Here is a 24477-nt window from a genome sequence, read left to right on the forward strand (position 1 = left end):
ATGATACAAAATTTTCTATCAATTTCCATCCATTTTCTCTCCAAAACCCACTGAACAAACCCTCAGTTGAAGCCCACCCATGCCAATTTGTAATTAAAATAAAGAGAATTTGTTCATTTGCAAGTGCCATCAGGTCAATATAGCAGTTGTGGAAGAAGAAAATCTTGGTGTTATCTTCTGCAATATTTAATGGGCCCAACTAAGAGTTATTTGCCTGAGGTTTGAAGGCAGAGCAACTGAGGCAGACAAGAAGAAAAAGAAAGAGTGTCCAAAACATCCATGACCACAATTTAGAAATTGAATTCTGAGCTCTCAGTCAGATCTGACCACTCTCCAATGACTCTTCAAATTTACACTCGATACAGTCTACATTTTAAATTATGTTGGCTTTGGGTTATGCAGGAGATTTAGCTTTCAATTAAATATTTAAGCAGTGCAATAGTGCTGGGCTTAGACTGGCCTTTGACTCGGGGACTGGATGTGCTGACTTTATAGGAGATCATTCAGTTCAGACAATATAATTGGGTTTTACCACTGTTCAAAGATGATATATTAGGTCTAGAAGGGTGGTTGGTTCTTCCAAATCAGCTCTGTCCCCAAAAATGGCAACCAATTTATTAAATACAAGAAGTTAAAGGCCAGTCTCTTATATGGAGCTCAAAAACATTGGGTTTTTGGTCTGTAGTAGTAAATAAAAATAGGGTTTTTTTCTGTAATATTATGTTCTTTATTGGATGTTTGCATCTTTGCATGTTGAAGAATATGTGCCTTAGGTTTGTACCTTCACCTGAATGTTTTTTGAGAAGATCCCTTCATTCATTGATGTTGTGCTCATGTCAGATTTAGTTCACTGAATTATTTTTTATCAGGCTGGTAACCTTTTAATTGTGTTGGTCTATGGCTGAGTGTTTATACATCCCTCAGTGCTGGATCTTTTCTGGTAGTTCATTGCCTGGAAATATTTCACCTGTTTCAACTACCCAGAACTTATCGCCGAGTCAGAGTATGAAAAGAAATCAGAACCATTGGCATTTACAAAATCAATTATTTAGAGATTTTGTGGATGATGTTACATCCCAAATGAGACTCAAAAGAAGCCTTGAGCCTGTGAGTAGCTCTAAATTTTCCTCCTTTTGCTCCTTTTCAGATTTTATGCAAATGTCACTATGGCAATGCCTTTTTAAAGGGAGATATCCATTGAAAATTCCCTCAGATTAATATCGGGTTAAAAACTCTCCACTGTGCAAAATACTTGAACAAAACATGAAATCAAATCATGGTGTAAGTTGTTGGGTGGCCAAAAGCACTCAGCTCTAGATCTACTGGTTGAGCATCAGATACACTTGAAGTAAGTTAGGCCTCTCTTTCCTGCATCTGTGCAAGCTTTTAAGGGGAGAAGATTTCTGGGTGAAACAGTTGAATTTCATGGGGTGTTTCTGTCCTAGCAAAAGGCTGAGTAATTGTCCCTAAAAGGTTCTGATTGGTTTTATTTGACCTCTTCTCAGTAACTTCATAAAACTGCCCCACTCAACCCCTCAGTGCTCCGTGGAAATCACTCACCTATGACTGATTTGGGTGCTAATTCCCTTTTTCTGTCAGTTCTGATTCAGGACCTGCTGCAGCCCCAGCTTTGGCAGCAGATTGAGGGGGGCCCTGAGCTGTGCCTAACCCCAGCCCTAACTCTGAGCCCAGCTTGCACTGATGTCCCCAGCGTGTCCCAGCGTGTGGAGCCCTGCCGGCAGCTCCCAGCTCTGGGACTGTGCCCTGGGCTCTGCTGCTCCCCTGGCAGCCCCTCCAGGCCATCAGCGAGGGTGTGACAACGATTCTGGTCACTTTCTGCATAAATCTTAATAGCATGATGTATAGTGTACTTGTTGGGAATTGAGTTCTCATCTAATTTCTGTGCATTTTTCCCCTTTCCATGAAGACCTTACCTGTTTGGAGCAGGATGTTTTTCCATAAAAGCTCCTTGGTGAGTTCCCAGTTCAAACCCAGCATGCCTGTACTCCATTTGCTGTCCTTGCTGAAAATAACTGTGCTAAGACTTTTTAATTTTGGATTAATTTTTCGTTTTAATTTGTTTACCTGCATGGCTGATCCATAGGTTTCCACACACATAATTTCACTTTTAAACTATGGATGCGTGTTCACCATCAAGCATTGCAAGGAATTGAATTTACTTTTTTTCCCCCTTCTTTTTACCTTTGAGAGTGCATTTAATTTTTAAGTACCAGGGAAGTTGAAAAAATAAATTATTTCTAAGTGGGCAGAAATGATTGCAATGTCTTTCCAAACAAGCCTCTCTCCTTTTTTCTATATTGCTTCCTTTATTATTGTAGCACTAAGTTGCTTACAGACAGAAAACATCGATGATGACCTCTGAAAAATAAGCCAGATTAGCAGTGAGTAGGCAGTAAAGTACTGCAGTGAGAGGTGAAGCAGTAAAATGGGTACTGAAAAAAAAAAAGAAAAGCTGATTACGCTGGAGAAAAAAAATCATGGAACTGTCTGGGGTGAAATGGACCTTCAAGATCATCTTGTTCCAACATGGAAAACAGTTCTGTTAAAACTGGGATATTTGAAATAAAAAGGGATTTCATTTTAATGTGAAAACATGCAGCATATTGTAAGAATACAGAGAAGAGAAAAAGCAAGTTTTAACAAGTTTTTAGATGTTGGAGTTTGATTCAGTATTTGAGCAGTGCTGCATCACCTCAGTCACCATTTTTTAACAGGACTGGGCTTAGATGCTGGAAGTTGTGGATAATGAGAATGGGAGAAGTAGGAACACCTCTAGAAAATTTTAAAACTTCCAGCAAGAAGTTTTCTGGGGCTTGGGTTTTTGGGGTTTTTCTGTGGTTTTGGGATTTTCTCTTTGTTTTTAATTTAGCTAAGGATATCTATTAACTGTGCCCACCAGTATCTGTTAGAATATTTGTACGTGGCTCTTGGCTTTGCTCTACAAGTTGGCACCCCGTGTATCACCTTCAATGTCTCTATCAGAATATTCTCTTCAGGAAAAGAACTTGTTAAGAGCTTTGTGGGACACAGAATTCCCAGAGAAAGGCTGAGGAGGGATTTGGGAGCTGTGCCAGGAGAAGCAAAGAGTGGGGAGGGGGAGAGAGAGGGAGGAAGAAGAGAAAGGGAAAAAAAGGGGAAAGGGAAGGGGAAGGGGAAGGGGAAGGGGAAGGGGAAGGGGAAGGGAAGGGAAGGGAAGGGAAGGGAAGGGAAGGGAAGGGAAGGGAAGGGAAGGGAAGGGAAGGGAAGGGAAGGGAAGGGAAGGGAAGGGAAGGGAAGGGAAGGGAAGGGAAGGGAAGGGAAGGGAAGGGAACTTAGCCTTATTCATGGAGAACTTCTAATTCCTGAAGTACCTCCCTAAGAACCATTTCTAAATGCAGTTTATGGTGCACCAAAGAATTTTGCCTGGTGGTGATCTAAGAAGTGCAGAGGCTCTGGAAGAAGAGGTTTGGCAGTGGATTTCTGAGCAAAGGCTGTGTGGGTCACCCCTGCATGAAGCAGGAGATGTCGTCAACCAGAAATGTTTTTAGATTGAAGTAAGATTAAAAGACTGAGATTAAAGAGGGGAATATATGAAATAGGCTCCAAAATTGTTGCCTGTCTTTCACAAGATTCTTTTTGTGGTTTGTTTAATGCCAGTGCTAGCTCAAAAATATGGTCCTTACTCATCTACAGAGAAATTAGGATAAAAAACACACTTTGGGTGGGGGAAGAAATCATGTTGTTTCCATTAAGGTCTTAATGAGACCTAAAATTCTGTAAACAAAATGGATGTTCATTTGACAGCTAAGTGCCTGGTGAATAAAGGATCCTACCATTGCATTTCGTGCTTTTCTTTGCTTTATTCATGATCTGACAACTGGAAACATCTTTGTTTTCATGTTTTAGGTACAATGATAAATGAAGTAAAATTTCTGGACTTTGAGACAGATTTATTTTTTTTGTAATTTTATGTGTAATTGCAAATCTCATGCAGTATTTGTCTCCTGATACTTTTGTTGCTGCTTATGTAGTCAAGATAAAACTTTTTCCATCAGCAGTCATAGATGTTTCCATTTCAGTGGGTTTAGTGTGGAATAAGTGCTTTTGTTTTTATGAATCTCATATATTTGGAGCCTATTTGTTGGGAGCATAAAATCAAAGTGGTTTTCAATCTTTGCAGACTGGTATTATTTGACTATAAATATTTAAATATATAAGGCAGCTCCTTCTTATCACATATATGCAATTTATTTATTGTTTTAAAGTCATGTCACTTGTTTGACAATGGATTTAAAGATACATTTAAGAGCCAGAAGAATTTTGTGAGACATAAAGCTCCATCATGAACTATGCAGCCACTGGTTGTCAAAATATTTTAAAAGTATTAATTCTTACTAGTTAAATAATAATATTTAACTAGTTAAAGAAATAAATATTTATTAAAATATTAGTAACTATTTAGTATTTTTACAAAGAGCTACCACATTGCCAGAGATTATGGCAGAGTTTGATGCGTTACAGAGTTGACAAGTGGGAGCTCTGAATGGATTCAGTAGGTCTTAATCTGTTTTTACTGTGTTGGCAACATGAAAGAACTTGCATGCTGAGCTCAGTCTCTTCATTGCTTTTTAAGCTCTGACAAAGTGATGTCTTCATTCTCTTCAGTTTCCTCCCGTCTCCTTTTGTGCCATTTCAGTAGAAAATATCAGTTGGCCATGTCTGTATCTACATCTTGGTGCTCTGGCATTTGAGATAGAAATAATCCTCCAAAATAATGTGAGAACATTTAATAATAATTCAAATTTCCCTAGATACATTCTATTCCTGATAGAGATTTCTGTACAGATCTAATTGGGGTAGAACTACTGCTGTGTCTTACTGCATCCCAGGTGTGGTTGCACAGTGGAGTAGATCCAGAGAGGGAAAAGTAAACTAAACTGCCTTTTCATCCTCGTGGTGTCTTCAATGCAATGATCTTGTTCCTAGGGGTTGGGAGAAGTGAGGAGTGAAATTATAATGGGGAATGTTTTGGTCCCATGTGCTTCACTGTCTTGGTTTTAGCATTGACTCCCAAAAATCTGAATTTATTGCTGCATCCCTTCTCCAGAAAACTATGGTACCACCTTTTGGAAGTGACTGTATTAGATTTGTTTTAAAGTAACTGTTTTGTAAAAGTGAGGCCAAATGTGCCTAAATTTCAGCTCTTGGAAGAATTTATGAAGTGCTGACAAGCCAAGAGCAAGGCAAGAGCAGGAGTTCATAGCAGAAACAAGTCATTCACCACCTACCTTCAACATTATTGTTTTGTTATCATTTATAAAGCTGAGAGGGCGTTTGCATCTGCAGAATAATGAGGATTTATAGTTTCCAAGTTGTTAAAATATCACAATGACATGTAAAGATATTTTTCTAATGACATTACTGTTACTGAAAATAACTGAGCTTTGGAGGTTTGCTGAAGGAATGAAATTTGTGTTGGAACGTATCGATGAAAACTCAGGAATCGAGTAAAATGATGCTCAAACAAAAGATTCCTCAGCTACAAGAGACTTCAGAATAGACTTGTTGACATCTCAGCAGCATTTTCAGAAATCTGTCCAAACCAATAGGATGCACAAATCTTTTTTGTTTGTTTGCTTGTCTTTGTTTGCTAGCAGGGCTGAGTTTAACCACATGAGTAATCTTGTTTTACAAGGTCTGCTCTTTCTGTCTACAAAACATCATCCTCGAAGGGAAAAGCTGCTGGCACTGAAACCAACACTTAAGTGCTTGCCTTGAAAGATGCACATCCTAAAGACAAGATGTAAATAGAACTGAGCTCAGACCATTTCCTCTAAGGCTGTTTATAATTGTATTTGCTTGAACACAGGGCTGGGGACTCAGAGTGTGGAGAACTCTGGAAAAATGTGTTCAGTCCCAGGTTCACTTCTGCTTCAAGGCTTGAAGGCAGTTCTGTCTCTGTAGAACTTTACTCCAGTTTGTAGCTGAGAATAGCAGTTGTTTCCAATTCTTTTTGTCCATTTAAAATTACTTCATTAACCTTGAAAAATCATTTTAATAACCTCAGAATTCGTTCAGTAAAAATTGAGAATATTAAGAATATTAGGACAGGACGGACAAATAGTTTTGTCAAGAGGAAGTGAATATGGCAGAGTCATACCTGTGCTTCTGGTTTGCTTTGTGGTGATTGATGGGTGACACTGTCCTGAATTCTGTATTAAACCAAATCATTTTTTAATTGAAGTAAGCAGCAATTCACTGATACATTTATATTTTCATTCCTGAAGGAATATGGTTATGTGAATACTTGAAAAGTGAGAGCTAAAATAATTCTCAATATACAATCAGGTTAAAAATACTCTTTCTGTGATAGATTATTATTTCAAAGTGAAAGAAATACATTCTGATTTTTTTTCCGAGTACCTAATAAAAACTTACTAGTTAACACAATCACAACTTAAATATTCTAATATAGAAAAATGCTGTGCCACAGCAAGCAAGGGAATACATTTATATTCAGAACCTTTTTGGAACACAGATTTCTGACCCAGTCATCTGTAGCTGTAGGTTTAACAGTTGGATATTAAGTGCTTTGTGGTGGTTCAATACCAGAGTTACTGACTATAAATTCCAACTGCTCTTTTGGGACATTCCAGCTTCTCCCACATGTACAAGAGTTTCAGCTCTGATCCAAGTCCATGTGACCATGGGCTTGCCATGTATATCATCTGTTAGTATGAATTAAATATCATTATAACCATACCGTGTTTTAATGGATTTCTGCTGTTTAAAAATATTCTTCTAGTGCTGAATTCCATGCACCTATACACACGCTTCTCAGAACTGGAGATTGTTATGTAAAAAACAGGTTAATGGGATGGTCTGATCACAGGCTGAAATTGTGTGGAAGAAGAAATCAGTAGAAGAAAAATGGAAAGGAGGGGTGGGTAGGAAGAAAAGGGAGCAGTGAAACAGTGTGAAGAGAAAAATATAAAAGAATTCAATTAAAAGGTCTAGAACAAGGAGGATATGAAGAAAGAAAAATCCTGTGTGGTTTTGTTAAGCAGCTTTTATCTTAAAGAAAGGGTGAAATCCTGATTTAATGAATTGAGGCAAAAAAAAAACAATGTTCTGCCCATAGTTTTGTCAGGAGAAACACCTCAGAATGTCTCAATAAACATCCTCACAGCCCTGGATCTGCTCCATGCGCATCATGGGGTCAGTGTGTCAGTCTGCTTTTCCATGCTAGAATTCCTGCTGTGTTCTAACAGTGGCTCATGAGTGTGTGCATCCTTTGCCTCTCCCTGTACCCTCTGCATGCCCTCCCCTGCCCCCCTGTGTCCCTCAGATCCCCTGGGTGTTCCTGACTTCCTCTGGAGAAGACAAGGAAATATCCAGCACCTGGAGTGGCTGAGCCAGAATCTGTATTTTCATTCCCAAAGGATTTAGGATTTCTTTGTATTTATTTCAGAAGTTGTTGCTATTTAATGCAAATGTTCAGTATTGGGTCTTTTAAACAATTAATTTGTTCTGTTCTTCAAGTGAATGAGTTCAGTATTCCAGGGGAATTTTGGACCTGTTATTGGGAAACACTAAGCATTTCTAAATCCTGCTCAGCCGTATAGGAACTGCAGATATTCCCCTTTTCTGAAGTAATTTCTTAAAATTGTTGTTAAGCAAGAGACATCTTAATTTTTTGAGAATTAACGTCTATAATTTTAATTTTGTTCTTTCTTTAAAGCAAATCCAAGCCAGCTCCACAGATTTCACCCAGTAAGTCTGTGGGAGGGGAGTTTTGTGTCGCTGCAGTCTTTGGAGCTTCCAGGTCATGGTTTGCAAACAATTCCGGTCTCAAACGAGAAAAAGGTTGGTACTCATAGAATTAGGCCTTGCATTTAAATTAAATTCTTATTTTGCGACAGGTACTAAGCAATTTGTGGATTTTGTTCCTTAAACTCAGGGGCAATCGAGAATTTTAGGCACATGCTTCGGTGCTTTTGGTAAAATGAAAATATACAAGAAATTTTAATTAGTGAAATGAATAATTGATCTTTTATTACGATACAGTGACAGAAACCCAACTTTGATAGGTCAGTCCAAAGGTACTGTGTGAAGTGGCACTGAAAGAAATATGAGATAAAGATGAAACACCTTTGCTAAAGCAAATGTACAAGAAATGTTTGGAAATGTGTAATCACCTGAACACACCTTGGTGAGAAACTTCTCTTGTGTGAGATATTCATACTATTGTGTGAAAATTGTGTGTTCTGTACAATTTTCTCTTTGTCTCCTCAGCCCTTTTCCTACTTTTAATTCACCTTTTTAGCTGCAAGCAAGAGATTTAAAAGAACACAGAGCGTGCTATTTCTGTAAGAGCTTTCTCTGTTGCTGCTGTGCTGTTGCAATAAGATTTTTCTCTCTTTTTGCCCCCAGATCAGTCCAAGCAGTTTGTGGTGGAGTCCCTGTACATCATCAGCTGCTACGGGAGCCTGGTGGAGCACGTCCTGGAGCCGCGGCCGCTCAGCACCGCGCCCAAGATCAGCGACGACACCCCCCTGGAGATGGTCACCTGCCCCAGGGCCAGCTGGGCTTTGGTCAGGTACCTCATCCCTGGGACTTCTCCTTCCTTTCATGCTTGGGATCTTTCTTTTTGAATGAGCTGCACGGTGATTGTCACTCGTGTAAAACCTCACAAAGTTTGCTGTTGAAGGAGAGAGATTGAAGCCTTGATTTCCATACAGTCCTGTCACTGTTCATGTGCCTCAGTGGGAGCTAAGCTTCTAAACCCTTCTCTACACGTGGAGCTAGGCATGAACATATCTGTGAATCAATAGAGATCCTTATCAATTGGTGATTTTAAATGATCAGGTTGTAATTTTCTTTTTCTATAAGGGCTAGGAACGATTATTTTCGTAGTGTTGAAGTACAGAATTCTGCTGTGAGACATGAGCAAGGTTCCCATGATGAAGCATTGTGAGTTTTCCTGTGAGTAGCTGAAGGTACCATTTCCAAAGACAGTAGAAGAAATTATTCCTGACATGTGGAAGAAAGTAAAGAAAAATTGATGAGAAAGTGTTGTCAGTGCTTTTGACGTTTTAAAATATTTTTCTATCGATTTTTCTTGGCTCCTACATTCCTTAGTGCTGCTTATGGCTGCACTGGAGTGATCAATACTTGATTTACCAAGTTATTTAGGAATGGCCCACCCTAATTAAAATTACAACACAGACTTCGGGACCATTATTGTTGAAATGAGTAGGTTGTAATGGAATTGAAAATTCTAATTGGATCAATAATCCATAACTTTACACAGCTTTATTTTCACAGTAAGTGCTCAATGACTTCACAGGATGGAAGCAGTGGTAGTTAACAGAACAAAAAAGTTCCCCAGCTTCTCTTGTGTGTTTATATAACGTCAGCATGACATACAATGGTCCTAAACATATTTACCAACTTAATCTAAACCTCCTTCCTGGGTTTTTTTAATGCAATCCCTGCTGCAGTCCACAACCAAGTATTGTCTTTGACTCACAATCCACACGTTTTGGCCCTGCTGTTCCACTGCCTGTGGTGGATTGCAGTGTTTGAACAAGCTAATTTAAATAATTACAAACATTTTGTGAGCTTGTATAGATAATTGCATGTGATGACAGAAACACTGATTTACATTCTCTGTATTAGCTGAAATATTAATAGTCTTGTGTTTTACCTCAGAACTCCTCAGTGGAATGAACTCCAACCACCATTTAATGCAAACCATCCACTGCTCCTGGCTGCAGATGCTGTGCAGTACTACCAGTATCTTCTGGCTGGCTGTGAGTAGCTGACAACTTCTTGTCTTGTCTCATGTGCACGTTTTCAGCAGAGGGTGATTTTCCAAGTTGATTTTTCAGCCAATTTTAGTGGATGTCCAACCCCACAGTAGGGTTGTGTGTAACTGTGTTAGTAAGGATGGAGCAGTGAATGTAGTGTTGGGATTTTTGCCATGAATCAGAGTTGTGATGCTGTGAGAGTCACCCACCAGATCCCATGAAATCTTCAAGGTTTCCTCACCTCATTCCTGCTCATGCTTTTGGCCATTTCCTCCTGTGAATTCCATACCCAGTAATGAGTGCATCTGCATTTCCCTCTCCTTGGGAACTCCTGGTTGCTGGGTTCCTTCCAGCCACAGCCTCAGACAGCTGCCTCCCTCAGGAGCCTTGGCACTGCTGCCAGGGATGCTTGCCCACCTGCCCTGGCCTGTGTCTTGCCCAGCCACATAATTAATTCTCAGAGAGCCAATATTTCATGGCATGGCATATTCAGAAACATTCATGCACCTATAGCTCTCTATATATGATGTATCTATACACAAACCCACACATTTTTATAATGGTTCTGTAGAAAAATGAGTTTATTTGACAATTTAAAAGTGAGAAGAGTAGTAACAGTGAGGAGTAAGTCTCTGTTCTGTCTAGGATCAACGTGTTGTAGCAGTTGAAGTCTCACAAGGGAGCAGCTCCTGGCATCTGCTGAGGTTCTCCTGGGGAAACCAGAGCTGTGCACAGTTGTCAGTGCAGGCAGTTTTATGTGACAGGGGCACTTTAGATGCACCAAGTGGCCATGTGGGCCAGGAGGCACTTTGGATGGGACTGGTGAAAGGGACACTGGTGCCAGATTGGATCTGCTGCTTCTACCTGTCCATCTGCTGCATCTGAGCGTTATGGAAAGCTGCAGAGTTTGAGTCTTCCTTCTTCTGTGCTGCACAGAAAATCGGGATAACACTCAAAGGGTGCAAAAGAATATGAAAATATATTTAGTAGTGTACAGCACCATTAGATTTGCATTTTGGCTGGATTTTTTTTGCTAGATTCCTGCCTTGTTTCACTTGTATCCCACAGAGTGAAACCAGGGATAGATGGGGCTCATTTTTTGTATTTTATTAACATTTTATTAACAGCTCAAATACTGTTACAGAGTACAGTATTCATATGAGTACCAATACACATTTCAAATGGTTTAGTACTGAAAACTTTTTAAAGAAGAATAAGTAGAAGCTAAATTCCAGCAAATTAATGAACTTAAAGGGGTTTTGTATATTTGATTGAATTATCCTTTATTTCCTTTGTGTGACTTACATACCTTGCACATGTTGTTTACATGTTTGAATTCACACAGTCCTGTTCATGGCACATAATGGAATTGCCATGGAAATAGGTAATTCTGCATCACCAGAAAGTCTGACATCCTCGTTTCATGTTTATTTCCTTTCTTCCTTATCTCTCCACTTTGAATTCATTTTTCCATTGCACAGTAGATGTAATATCTGAAACATGGCCAACTAAAGAACTTGTGTTATTTGAATTATAAGACTTTTAACTCAGATTTTAATTCCTATATTAGGAATTCTTTAAGCTGGATGTGAAATAGAAAGAATAATAGAATAATAACCGCTAAAGACAGCAGAGGGTCTAGAGGACATAATGCACATGGTAATAACAGAGAAATTTGTGTCTGATTGTCTTTGAACTTTTGTTTGATTTATTCAGACTGAAGCTCCTCAGTGAAGTCCCTGACAATGGAATCCAAGCAGCTTTCCCACAAAAGCCACCTGTTAGAGAGCTGCTGAGCCCAGCTCCGTGGCTGTCCTTACCTGCAGCTCTGCCCTGGGCTGGCTTTAGCTGCAGCCTGGCTTTGCTGTGCTGTGCCTTCCGTGGGGGGCTCTAATTGCCAGCAAATGGCTCGGTGGGGCTGAGGGGGGCTGGTCCATCTGTCTGCCACGTCAGTGCTGAGAGAGCCGTGGCGCCGGTCAGGGTCATTCTTTGGAGCTGTCTCTGGAGGTAGAATGCAGCAGTTCTCTCCGTTTCTCTATAGCATTGCTGCCGATTGTTTGGCTCCATTAAGTGTGCAGGGGAAATAAAAGCCTCAATGACCAAGTCACAAGGGGGTATGGATAGACCCTTTCTTTGTCCACACTCAGAACATTGCATTAGGTCTCATTATCCATTTATAATAAGTGACCTTTGCCCCCTGGGTCATTGAAAAACCCTGTGTGCTTTTTAGCACAGAGTACCTCTGTCAGCAGCCGGGCAGAACAATGAGACGTCTGGCAGGCTGCTTGGAGGGCTGCACAGCCAGGTTTTCATAAATAAGAGGTTTGATGCCAAAACACAGGGCCAAAATCTTCCTTAGTCTTTGAAAAATATAAACCAGGCTGATGACTTCTTGTGCTTAACAGAGAATATTCAAAAAATCCTGTGTTAGGTTATCGACACACGGTTCAGCTTTTAATATTTTTAAAGAATCTGAAAGTTTTATTTGCAGCTAGAAAGGAAGGAACAAGGAACCATTGTTTGAAGAAATGTTTTGTACAACAAGTGTCCAAGACCTTTATCCCAAGGGTATTTGTAAGTGGATCAGCACAGCTGTTTCCTTGCTTTGAGGTCATCTGTGACATCTGCTACAGAAACCTGCATCAGTGTGTGCAGCTCGTGTCTACCTGAGCATGTTACCACAGCTCGGGCTGCTGCACAGGTGAGAAAGTGGGAAGTGAGGGATTTATAGATTTCTGTAAGTTCATGGCTTGAAAGTGAACTTGCATGTTAAATTCCACAACCTGCTGGCCTGCAAGAAGTGTCAGGATCCTGATCCAAACTCTGCAGCAGTTCAGAGAGAATATCACCAGTCCTGAGAGCTCCTTCTGACAGAGCAGATTCCAGGCTCACTTGTTCCCATGAGTCCATCCCACAAACCCCTGGATTAATTACAATCCTCAGGTTTTCAGTGCTGGGTTTTAGGTACCAGATATTTGTCTACACTCCTCACATTTACTACATAATATTCTATCTTATTTGTGTCTCTGATATTCCCTCTTTATTCACCTGTGTCCTGAGCAACTTCCAAATCTAATCACAACAGAAGGAAATCTGAGTCACGTTTTATTCTTCCTAGATGTTTTTGCTATAACATAAATAGCATCATGTGGTGTAAAGTGTTCTAGCAGGCCTGGCAGGGAGGAGAGTTGTGCCAGGCACTGCACGTGTGCACGGGAGGGTTTTGGTGTCCACAGGAACTTGCAATGTTTAAGTTTTCCTCACAGAATTGCCAGGTTTTGTCATTAATTACTCTTTAAATCCTGCCTTCTTCCTGCTGTTTGGTACTTAAGAATTAAGGTGCTTTGGGTTGTATAAACTCTTGAGGATGCTGTTAAGATGTGCTTTCCATGTCCATGACAATCCCCTGGCTGTGTTTCTTTCAAATTAATTCTTTCCTCTCTTTTATCGGGCCCTGAAGTTTTGTATATTTGACCAACTTATTCCTTGTTTCCTTTGTGTGATTTCTTTCACAAGTTTTTTACATGTTTGAACAGTCACGTTCATGGCACATAATGGAATTGCCATAGGAATAAGTAACTCTGCATCACCAGAAAGTCTGACATCCTCATTTTATATTTATTTCCTTTCTTCCTTATCTCTCCACTCTGAATTCACTTTTCTATTGCACAGTAGATGCAATATCTGAAATGTGGCCAATTAACACATTAATAAATAAACCCCCTAAAATTGACCAAAAACTGCCCCAAAAAGGGATTGAATAATTGAGATCTGATTTCTCTTCTCTGTCTTTGCAAAGAGCACCTTCACATTCCAGGCAAGAGTTTTGGCTCATCAGGACCAATTTCATGGACATGGCCTACAGTTGTCAGAAGTGGGCCAGTGACAAGAATTAATATATTAACTGGTGTGCAGTACTCTGACAAATTGCTTACTAAATACATCAAAATTGATTGGGCATTCTGTGTTTAAATTGACAAATGACTGCATTAGGGGAAGGAGGGAAATCCATTAATTACAGCTGCCCTCAACCATAGGAAATGTAATCGTATAAATATAGATTTTGTTAAAACAAAAGTCTGTACTTTACTCCCGTGTTGCTGGTAAGTGTACTTGCACCTCTTTGCTATTAAACCTGCAATAGGAGGTTTTGAAGACAGATCTTTGCAATTGGCTTTTAAATAATCAAAGAGCATTTCTGTTGTGTTAAAAGGAAAGATGCAGTGCTTCTGCATCCCGCTCTGACCGCTTCTGGAAATTGTTTCTCTCTCAGAAAAATGGACCTGTAGCTGAGGCTTCTGCTGTCTCATTAATTGTTTATTCTAAATGCAATGTCGTTTGTATTCCAAGATGTGAGCATTCAAACCAGCACTCTGTATACTCTTTCCTTGTCCCTGTACTGCTCTCCAAGTCATACTTGCAGGGCTGTTACATTTTTCTGAGAAAGAATTTGCACTTGAGTTAGGCCTGAAGATACAATCAGTTTTATAGGCTTCGTTAAGGGATTCTTGAAAAGATTAAGGCCTGTATTTATAGCTGCCTTTGACTTTTGGCTGTTAGAACAGATTTTCATTTCTGGACCAACTGTTGCACATATCTCGTGTTGCACTGAAAATGGCTTTCATTACAAGTCCAATTTAGTAACTGTCCATTGTCTTCAAAGGGAGGGGGTGAGCCTTTCCCTGCAGTTTGTTTGGGTTAAATGATAACACCATTTATACACATAATCTCTGTAGCTCTGACATCATGTTTGCACTTCCTGCTCCCTCTAATGAAAGCTGCTCACCCTGGGCAAGACTTCTGTCTCCAAGCAGCATCGTGGTTCTTCATGGCCCCTTTTATATTCCTTTAATACATTCCATTGACAGAAATAATAATTACATCCACAGATCTAGTGAGTATTGTGGAAAGTCTGAGGGTAAGATAGTGTAAGAGTGTATTAAATAACTGTGAATATGTGCTGTGAGCACAGACACTGTGAAAACCAAGCTGTGATGCCTGGAATGACAGCCAAGGAGTGCCATAGGAGGAATCTGGACATTCTGGTCCTGCAGCCCTCCTCAGTCACAGCAGAGCGTGGTGCTGTTCTGCTCATAGCTGAATGAACTGGACTGATAACCCCATTTTGTGTTGTACCTCTTCCTTTCTCCATGCATTCTTTTGAGGGTGCATCTTTAGCAATGGTTTTGGGATGGAGGAATGCAGGTGCTGGTACATCCCTTTCTATATGTGTAACTGTAGAGTTGTGTAGCATTTCTGGGGAGGCCAGAGCTGCTCCTGCTCTGGGTATGTTCAATGTCTGTCACAATGGGCTGGATTTCAAACAGTAAAACTGATCAAAAGCAGAGCCTGTGCAGTAACAACAATTACTCTGCTGTGTGGTTACGAGGTGTTCAAAGCCTCTTTCTGCTCTGGCTCTGTGGCAGGGCCACGCTCAAGCAGGAGCTTGGGGCAGTTTCAGCTGCTCCATTCCAGCCTCTCTGCTGGGCTTTGTTGGTTCTGCTCTTGGACAGTTGAACATAGCCCATTTCTGGAGTCCATTGCTATCCAAACCCAGCTCTGAGCTTGCCCTGGAGTGGGGGAGTTTCACCTGAGTTCACCTGAGCTGCTGTGGAGAGGAGCTGGAACAAACCATGGGAAATGGGTGAACATTTCCACCTGCCTCATTTTCCTGTGCTGGTCATATGAGTGGTGCCCAAACTCCTGCCCATCAGCTGTACCCAGTGCCACAGGTGAGGGCCTTGCCACCAAGTTGTGTCAGTTGAGTGTTCCAGGTTTAAAACTGCAAAACCAGAGTGCCAGAGAATTTTCTACATTCCCACTTTGCCATTTTATTCTTTCTACCCAATGTTGCCTCAAATCAGTGAATCATTTTCATGAAATTCTACTTTATTATAGTGTTACTGTATTATATATATGTGAGTATATATCTATTTATGACTAAGATTACAATGTTCCTGGAGAAAACTGATTCCAAGCAGGCATTTCTCATACAGAATGTGTTTGGGTTTTCCTGGAAAGAGTCACAAATGGTGAAAATGGAATTTTCGAGTTTGCTTCTTACACTTGGAGGCACGACAGATTGCAGGTTAATCTGCATCCCTTCCTCTTCCAGAAAATATGTTTCTAATGAAATTGAGTTCATGTTTTTTTTTTTTTTTTTTTTTTTTAAGGGAAAACTACATTTCCCTAAAACTGTAGCCTGCACTTTCTGCTCCCTGCAAGAACCAGGGCTGAGTGTTAAAAGAAGCAAATCTAATTTCTCGTGGAGCACTGAGTGATTGGGGTAAATAGGTAAATCCTTGAGTGAGCAGTGGAGTAACTCACATAACATTCTCATTAAATATTTGTGAAATAATACAGATGACAATGAACTCTGCAAGGTGCAGTGGCTGCTGGGACTGTGTTGTTGAGGCTGTGATGCAGGGACACACCCGGGCCGGTGCGTGGCTTCACCAGCTCAGCCCCAGCTCGCCCGCCCCGACGCTTTATAAACCGACCGCTGGAAACAGCGCTGGCCCAGCAACTCAAACACTTTCAGATGTGTACAAACAACAGTAATGAACAAGGGCACATGCTGAAATGGTTCTTTCCTCCTCTTGCATGGTCATCTGGAAGTCCTTAGAGCAGGGTCCGTGAGCACGCAGGGGTCAGTTTTCAAAGCGGCGTGCGGGGATTTCGCCGCGCGCCTCCCATTGCCGTTAATGGGAGTCAAACGGGTAAATCCCCACGCACCGCTTTGAAAATTTACTACTAAGCCTCTTGACTTCTCACTACATACTTTGATTGTAACAGTAATCCATGGTTAACATAATTTTCCCGACAATAATGTCAAACATACTTTTGAAGTCGGTGAATTATAGAAATAGTTACCTCTTCCATAATTCTTTAAAGATGGCCATCAGATGGATTTCACCGTGGGTTCGTGCAGTTAAAATTATTCTTTAACTCAGAAAAGAATATATTTGTTCTGTTGTGCCCAACTGATTGTCTGCTCACAGGCTGAGTGTTGAGCAGCTTTAAGGTGCTCCATCTTGTGAATAATATCGGGTTCTAGCTCTGCACAGGTTTAAAAGTGCGTTGTACTTGACTGGCCTCCTAAGGGAGCTTTGGAGACGGAAGCTGAAGTTAAGCCCAGGGAATGTATACCAGTCTTTCTTGGGGAAAAAAATCCAGGCTGTTGACTATCAGACCACTGTGAGTAAGGAGCAAGTAAAGCAGTTGTCAAAAAAAGAAAATCTAAGAAGAATTAATCTCCTAATTACAGAGCTACCTATGTCTTTATTAAAGTGCTGATACAGAGAGTGGATGGTCCATAAAGCACCAAATAAACTGTGGACAGTACACAAATAATGAATGAATCCAGCTCTAATCAATTGGTTGTGTGAAATAACTGTCAGTCTGGCTAAACTCCTGCTTTGTAACCCTTTTTAAGCTTAATTTTACTATATTTATGCATACAAGAATCTCAGAAAGTCCTAACAGGAAAAAAAATGACCAGGGAGTAGTTTTGGGGAAAAGTGGATATTTTAATTTGCGTGCCATGCTCCTGTAGGAGTTTACAAGCTGAAAACTGCATTAAAACCAGAACTTTGTTCAGTAACGTGCAGCCACAAGAAAAATTACATGGAGCATATCTCCAGCCTACAAACAGTTTATTGTTAACATGGCTGTGAGTGTTCTGCCCAAAATGAAATCCTGGCCTTTGCTTTGTTGTCACACTTGAGCAGAGGTAGAGCCGGAGGCACAGAGCACCAACTCTGACACAAACCCACAAAGCACGTGCTGGATGTGAGCTACACAGCTGTGGGACACCAAAACCAGCCCCTGCCAGAGCTGAGATCACATCACTAACAGGGAACAAAGGTGGATGTGGTGAATTTGGTGTGGCTCCGTGGAGACCTGAACCAAAACCATCACATTCTGCTGGTGATGCCGTGGAACAAAGGCATAAAGGAAATAATTCAAATTGTGGAGCTGAATCCCAGCACAAGGACCCCTGAATTTGTTGACAATCATGTGATTACCTCAGGTCTCTACATCATCTAGATGTAGCTGAGGAACCAGAGAAAAAGCATCAGAATCAGGTGTTAGAGTGGGGTTCTTGTGAAAAGAAGGGATACGTCATTTTTATCCTGTGTACCTGTTCACCACAGCCATCACTAGAGACTGGAGGGGCTAGTTAAGAGTACATTGACCTGTTTCTACTGCATGTTAGAAACTGATTTGACAGTATTAATGTTAATTATATTAAATTCTAATTATGGGGATGGAAAAGGCAAGCTCTTTGGGTGTCTGCAGGCATGCACATGGCAGGCAGCATCAAACAAACAGGCTTTGTGGTGCTCAGATGCCTTTGTTTGCTCTTAATTTGGACAAACATGCAGCCCTTAGAGAAGAGCACATTGGGAATTTCATATATAACTCTCAATTAAATTGAATTGTGCAAAGCTTATTTCTATAAATGAGAAAATGAAAACCTTTTGGTTTGAGAAGTACACATAACTAAGTAAAAGTAATGATTTATTGTTCCCAAATTAAAGCCATAAGTGCTCACACTACAATTGAACTGTAGTGGTTCTTTGTTCCAACACTTTTATGCTGCTGAAAGATGATAATTTATGATCTTTGAAGGAAGATTTGTCTTAGCTTTAGGTATTTATTGTATAATTAGCCCATCCATGAACAAATCCACTGTGTGCTAGTTCCAATATTCCTCCAATGTGTATTTATCTAGGTCTTGCTCACGTGGCAGGAATGTCTTTGCAAATTATTTGTGATTAATACAAATTGTTTGTTTTCTTCACTTGTCAGTAAATATCATGGAGAAGTTTTTAAACAATTAGGTTTGGTTTTTTTTCATACTTTTTCACGGAAGTGTGTGAGTCAGGTCCTGGAATTCCAGACAAATATCAGCTCTGCTGTATTTCAACCTTTGCTTTGGCTTGTGTTGACACTTGTGTCTCCACAGTCCCTTCTGTGCAGTTTTCTCCTTTTTGCCCCTTGCCAAATATTGCTGGCAAAACTCTGATTTTTGCTATAGATATCAGTCCAGTTTTTCAGAAGTGTCCTTGAATGCTCATTTTGGATTTATTTATTAAGCAGACTGTAGGAACTTGTGTCCTGTCATACTGCACAGACAGAAGTTGTATGTTTGAATTCTCACCTAGATTTTTAATTAACACTTATTTTTTGTACTTTTTCACTTTGTGTATTTCTAGGTTAAACTCAGTTGTAGATATTTGTTGTGTTTGTTCCAGATGTTGGTGTGAGAACAGGAAAAGTTAAAAGTTAGCATAGCTCAGACACAAGGCATTGAATTGATTATTTTAGGAAGGTAGAAACCACCTGCAATTGCAGTAAAATATCACTGTGCAGCCAAAGCTTTCTTGCTCCTGCTCTGTGTCTGCTCCATTTGTGACTTTTCTCAATGAAAGAGAAATTACAAGAGAACCAGTAAAAAACATTTGCCACAAAGCTTTGCAAGAATTGGAATTTTATTATTTGTTATCTTGCGTGGTTGGGAAATTCTTCAGAAATTTAAAATACTCCATGTTGGAGCATCAGGATAACCTCACTGATGAGTGAGAGTCTGTTGTAATTTCCAGTGTGAATTCAGATTTTCAAAGAATTAAGCTGGAAGATAAAAGATTACTCCTGAGCTCAAATTCCTGGAAATGTCCTTCCAGGGTTAAATTAATCTCATCTCAGAGTTTGATACCGATGTGAGCGGTGTGTGCCCAGAAAAGGGGGAAAAGAGGAAAAGGGGCCTTTGCATTTTTACACCATGTTTGTCCCTACAACTTCAAGGGCATTTTTAACTTGGAAAAGCATGCCCATATGTACATGTGTAACAAGCAGCACGGGGATGGCAGATCTCCAGCGAGGATCACTTGTCTGGGAAGGTCACTTCTCCCAGCACACTGCGCATTCCCACTGGGAATGGTGGGAGTAGGAGCTGGGATCCCCCATCCCAACCAGCCCCTCGAAGCTGCTTTTGTGATAGGTGTGGCACAGAAATGCTGCTTTATTAAACAGCCAAATAAATGACTGAGGGCTGACCTCAGCTGAGGCTTTATCACTGCTGCCCCGCTGGTGAACTCTCAGGCTGAGCTTTTCCATGGAATTCAGCATTTCATCACTCCTGGGTGGAAAGAGTTAATGCTGAGCTCGGAAGCTTCGTGGAAACACAAGACCTGTGACTCCTCAGGGAAAGGCTTCCAGTGGAGCAGCAAAACTAATCATTGGTTCAGCTTTTTAGTTGTTTTTTCAAATTTCTTTCTCGCTGTAAAGCCATCTTGAACCTCCAGTAAAATGTAAAAGTATTCCTCAAGGGAGAAATACAGTGACCAAGCAGGGGGGATGCTGCTCCCTGGGCTGTGGTTTTGCAGCTTCCCTAATCTTGACAGCTCTGGTAGTTGCCTCTGGGATAGAAAGAACCAAAAAAAAAAAAAAAAATCAGATCAGTCCATAAAGTTCCTCTTGGTTTGAAAGCAAAACCATCTGCTGGAGCCATGAAGTTAGTTAGGGAGTTCAGTAACAGGAAAGCCTGCAGTTGCTCAGCTGTTCTCTCTGAAACAGGCAGGAGGTTTCAGAGTAGGGAGCCAGGAGATGTGGGGAGCATGAGGGCAACAGCAAAATGGGTCAAAATGATGGGTTTGTTTCTTTGGTTTTAAGTATAAACTTAGAGGAAGAGAAGTGGGTGCTGTGATTTAATATTCAGATTGTACTGTGAATCCTCAGGAGGGAGTGTGTGTTCTCTGACAGGAGTTTGGACTAGACAGACACGTCCCTCAGTCATGGAATTCAGTCTGTCATGGATGTAAGGGAGCAGATGGAGGGGATTTCTGTATTATCTGAAAACTGCTGAAGACAGAGCTGAAATAACTCCTGGGGCTGTCAAGATGTGGGTGTGCATAGGCACAAACTGGGGATTGCAGGGAAAATGGAGGATCTCAGGATGGTTTGGGTTGGAAGAGACCTTAAAGATCTTTTATTCCACCCTTGCCATGGCAGGGACACCTCCCACTAGCTACCCCATCCAGCCTGGCCTTGGGCACTGCCAGGGATCCAGGGGCAGCCACAGCTGCTCTGGGCACCTGTGCCAGGGCCTGCCACCCTCACAGGGAGGAATTTCTTCCTGATATATCTCATGGGAAGATCTTGCTGCTTTATCATAGAAGCACAGAACCGTTAAGGCTGGAAAAGACTTCCAAAACCATAGACTCCAAGCCATGCCCACAAAACCATACCATGAAGTGCCATCTCTGCTCACTGTTTGAGCCCTTCCAGGGATGGTGACTCCACCACTTCCCTGGGCAGCCTCTTCCATTGCCTGACCACTCTTTTTCAGGGAAGAAATTTTTCCTAATATCCAACCTGAGCTTCCTTTGTAAGAATATGTCCTAAGTTTTCTGGCACTTAGAGTAATTCTGGAATAAGTTGGGCATTGAGCTGAATTTGAGACATTGCAAGTTTGAGAATATGGACACTCTGTGATCCAGAGGTGTGAAAAATGGCTCTGTAGCTTCAGATACATACAAAGCAGGATGGAAATCATTTTATTCCATAAAATGTATGGATATATGCAAAGCTGTTTACATTACATAGGCGCCATTCTGTATTTATGGCTACCATTGTGTCTGCTTTGCCATTAAAACTCCAATTATTGGGGGTTTACTACATGGCTGTAAAACTTTCTAGTGGTTGGAAGCTTGACACATAAAGGTCAACCCTGCAATAATACAGTTTTTAAAAATTTTAAAAACCTTGATTATAAAATGTGGGAATATAAAAATACTTTGGTATTTTAAGAACTTCAGGTAAAAAGAAGAAGAGCCAATGGGTTATCCTGGTGGCTGTATGGATACAGCCAAGTCAAAGAGCAGGAATCTTTTTATCCTTTTAATGTCAATAATTGATCTCTTTCTGTATTCTAGAAAATTTGTTACAGATTTAGGAAAACGTACATTATTGCTGTGTCATTAACTTACTTTCAAAGCTTTTTTTTCTTTTTATAATAAAACTTTTAACTGATTTTGTGTGTTTTTTCCAGTGGTGCCACCGGGGAGCCCTGGGCCCATCACCCGGCACGAGTCCTACGACAGCTTGGCCTCCGACCACAGCGGGCAGGAGGATGAGGAGTGGCTCTCACAGGTAGGCTCTGGGGGCTTCCAGCTCAGGAAAACAGCCAGTGGAAGTAAAAATCACCACTTTCCTCCAAGTGGGAATTAAACTCCCACAGCCAGGGCATTGCTGTGTGTAAAACTGACCCCACTGCCGAGCGTGGGTATGGATCTGATGGTCCCACAGCAGATAACACCCCAGCATTTCTGACACACATTTCTGACACAATCACCTCCCTGGGAAGCTCAGCATGAAGTGGGAAGTTTCAGCTGGCAGCAGCAAGTGACCTGCCTCCCTTTTTCTCCTGGCGTGGTCCTTTTTGGACAGGGATGAAGGGAGTTGGCAGAATGATGGTGCCTTTTGGATGGTGACGTTCCTCTGACCATAAAAAGGGGGCAGTAGCTGGTTTACTTCCTTCCTTTTCCTGGTTATCATTTTCTACTGAGAATTCCTGTGAATTCTGGCCAGATATAAATACTGCATTGCTTTAAAACTATCATGCTTGGTGAAAGCTTTTTATATCTTTAGGTCTAATCTTTGTCTTGTTATCCAATCTTGCTTTGTCTCAGTCAATGAAGCTTCTCTGTAAGAGCTCAGTAAATACTTGACCATTTGGCTCAAAACAGAACCTCAGTGTAAGAATGTAGGTCATGAATAATACACTGAGAATTAGTTCCTGTTAGAAATGAAATATTAGAGTTAAATAAATAAACAAAATTTACAAATGCTCTGGATTTGCCAAAGCAATTACAAGGTACCTGATCCATAGAATTCACCCTGACAAATTAGGTGAGTTTCCTCTGGTTTAAGAACAATGTTGTGATGGGAGTGATGCATTAAATGTGTTGCTGGGGTGTATGGCATAAATATGAAATATTTATGGATGGGATTTGCTTCTCCCACTGGTGAATAAATCATACACAGCTTTTTCCTGAAATGAGAGGTTAGGTTTCCACATGGACCTGTCCAGGAGGAGCATTCACTGGGAAATCGAGTCATGTGAATTCATTTACCTGTCTGAAGTTTCAGATGTGGCTGCACATTGAGGTGTCTCACTTGTTTGTGCTGTGTCTGATTTCTTAGAGCACAAAGATGATGAAACTTCTCAATCAGGGCAGTCAACAGGAATTTTATCTCTGAGCTCACTGGGACCAGATTTTACCTGTAGTTTTCCACCTGTCCAGGACTGTTTGGAGGTATTTCCTTATTTTACTGCTCTGGTGAAACTTCTGGGGAAAAGAGATTATGGCACACCTACATTGTGTCTCCACATCCATCCCTCTAGAAGAGTAAATATATTTATAAAGGGGAAAAAAATTCCCAAGTGATGTCACAGAGGACAGATAATTCTGAGAATGCTCCTGGAATGTTTAATTCCTGCTGAGAGCAGGAGTGATGAGAGCCCTTGGAGCACAGCAACGCTGGCGCTCCCCGAGCAAGCCACTTCAGATTAAGCCTAAAGTGCAAGGATGTTTTTCAAAATTAAAGTGTTGTTATCAACAGTAACAGCAAGCAGTGAAAAAACACCACCCTTCACTTCAACTTTTCAATTAGAACAGTGGGTAATGTGTGCTGTCAGTGGGAAGTAGATACAATATGTTTGTCCTGCACACAACAGGAGAGTGAATAGGAACATCTGGCCATAGCCTCAGTAAAATTGCAAAGGCATCTGTTTACCTCTCGGCTCTGTGACACTGATGGTTTCAAGCTTAAAATACACAGATTACTTTATCTGTGGCCTAATTTACGCTGCTACATAAAAGCTACTTGCCTCAGAAATGGCTGCAGCCAAGCTGAGTTAGGCTGAGCTAAATGCAGAGATGGAAACAGAGCTGCATAGGCTGTGGTTGTTGTCTGACATTAACAGAGAACTGACATTATCCAGGGTTTCAAATTGCTCCTTAAAGATGGAGAGCCACTACTAGTATACATCTGTGTACCTATACAAAAATCTGTTTTCATGAATTCCCTCACTAATTTGCATTTCTGCTGTGAAGCTGATTGGTGTTTTAGCAGAAACTGATTGGTACTTCATAATCTATTTTCTGTTTTAGAAGTATGAATTCACCAGATCTTAATATTTACATTTTATCTTTCCTTTTACTGATCTTTAAAAGGTCTTTTTGATTTTTAGTGTTGCATTGCATGATCTTTCCATGATCTTAATGATTCTATTCTCTTGATTACAGAAGTTGTATGCTTTGTTTACCCTTTTATTTGCAGTTTTCCTGATCACAGACACCCTACTTCTGTTGAATTGTCAGAATTTTGGTTAAATGGATGTGTTTGTGTGGACCCTGTGCGTGGCACATCCATGGTTCTGTTCTTGTGCTGAGCGTGACTTGGGCTCATCTCAGCACTCTTCCCATGGCTCTGGGTTATGGATCTTTTACTTCCCACAAGATGCTCCGTGCCAGCCCCTCCTCACATGTGCCAACAGGAATTAGGAGCTGTGATTTGCAGTCCAGCTCTCACTGCATCCATGGGAAGCAGTTTAAGCTGTGAACTTTCACAAAGCAGCTGTAACAAAGCTGGAAAG

At 40.8% G+C, this 24477-nt stretch overlaps 1 protein-coding gene across 14 annotated transcripts in view; it reads left to right on the top strand.

Moving 5' to 3' along the window:
• Positions 1-24477, top strand: part of BCAS3 (BCAS3 microtubule associated cell migration factor) — a 294447-nt gene that overhangs the window by 96557 nt on the left and 173413 nt on the right. For 10 of the 14 annotated variants that reach the window (XR_012051429.1, XM_030288254.4, XM_030288255.4 and 7 more), the window contains exons 17-21: positions 1928-1972; positions 7742-7866; positions 8434-8599; positions 9715-9815; positions 21868-21968. Coding sequence is in view for 13 of the 14 variants with exons in the window: in XM_030288254.4 (XP_030144114.4) it covers positions 1928-1972; positions 7742-7866; positions 8434-8599; positions 9715-9815; positions 21868-21968 (538 nt within the window). In the remaining variant the exon portion in view is untranslated. The remainder of the gene's footprint in view (positions 1-1927; positions 1973-7741; positions 7867-8433; positions 8600-9714; positions 9816-21867; positions 21969-24477) is intronic. The other 4 variants (XM_041720124.2, XM_030288258.4, XM_072916661.1 and 1 more) reach the window with 1 other exon arrangement.

Source organism: Taeniopygia guttata, chromosome 19, assembly GCF_048771995.1.
Source record: "Taeniopygia guttata chromosome 19, bTaeGut7.mat, whole genome shotgun sequence".
Lineage (NCBI taxonomy): Eukaryota > Metazoa > Chordata > Aves > Passeriformes > Estrildidae > Taeniopygia > Taeniopygia guttata.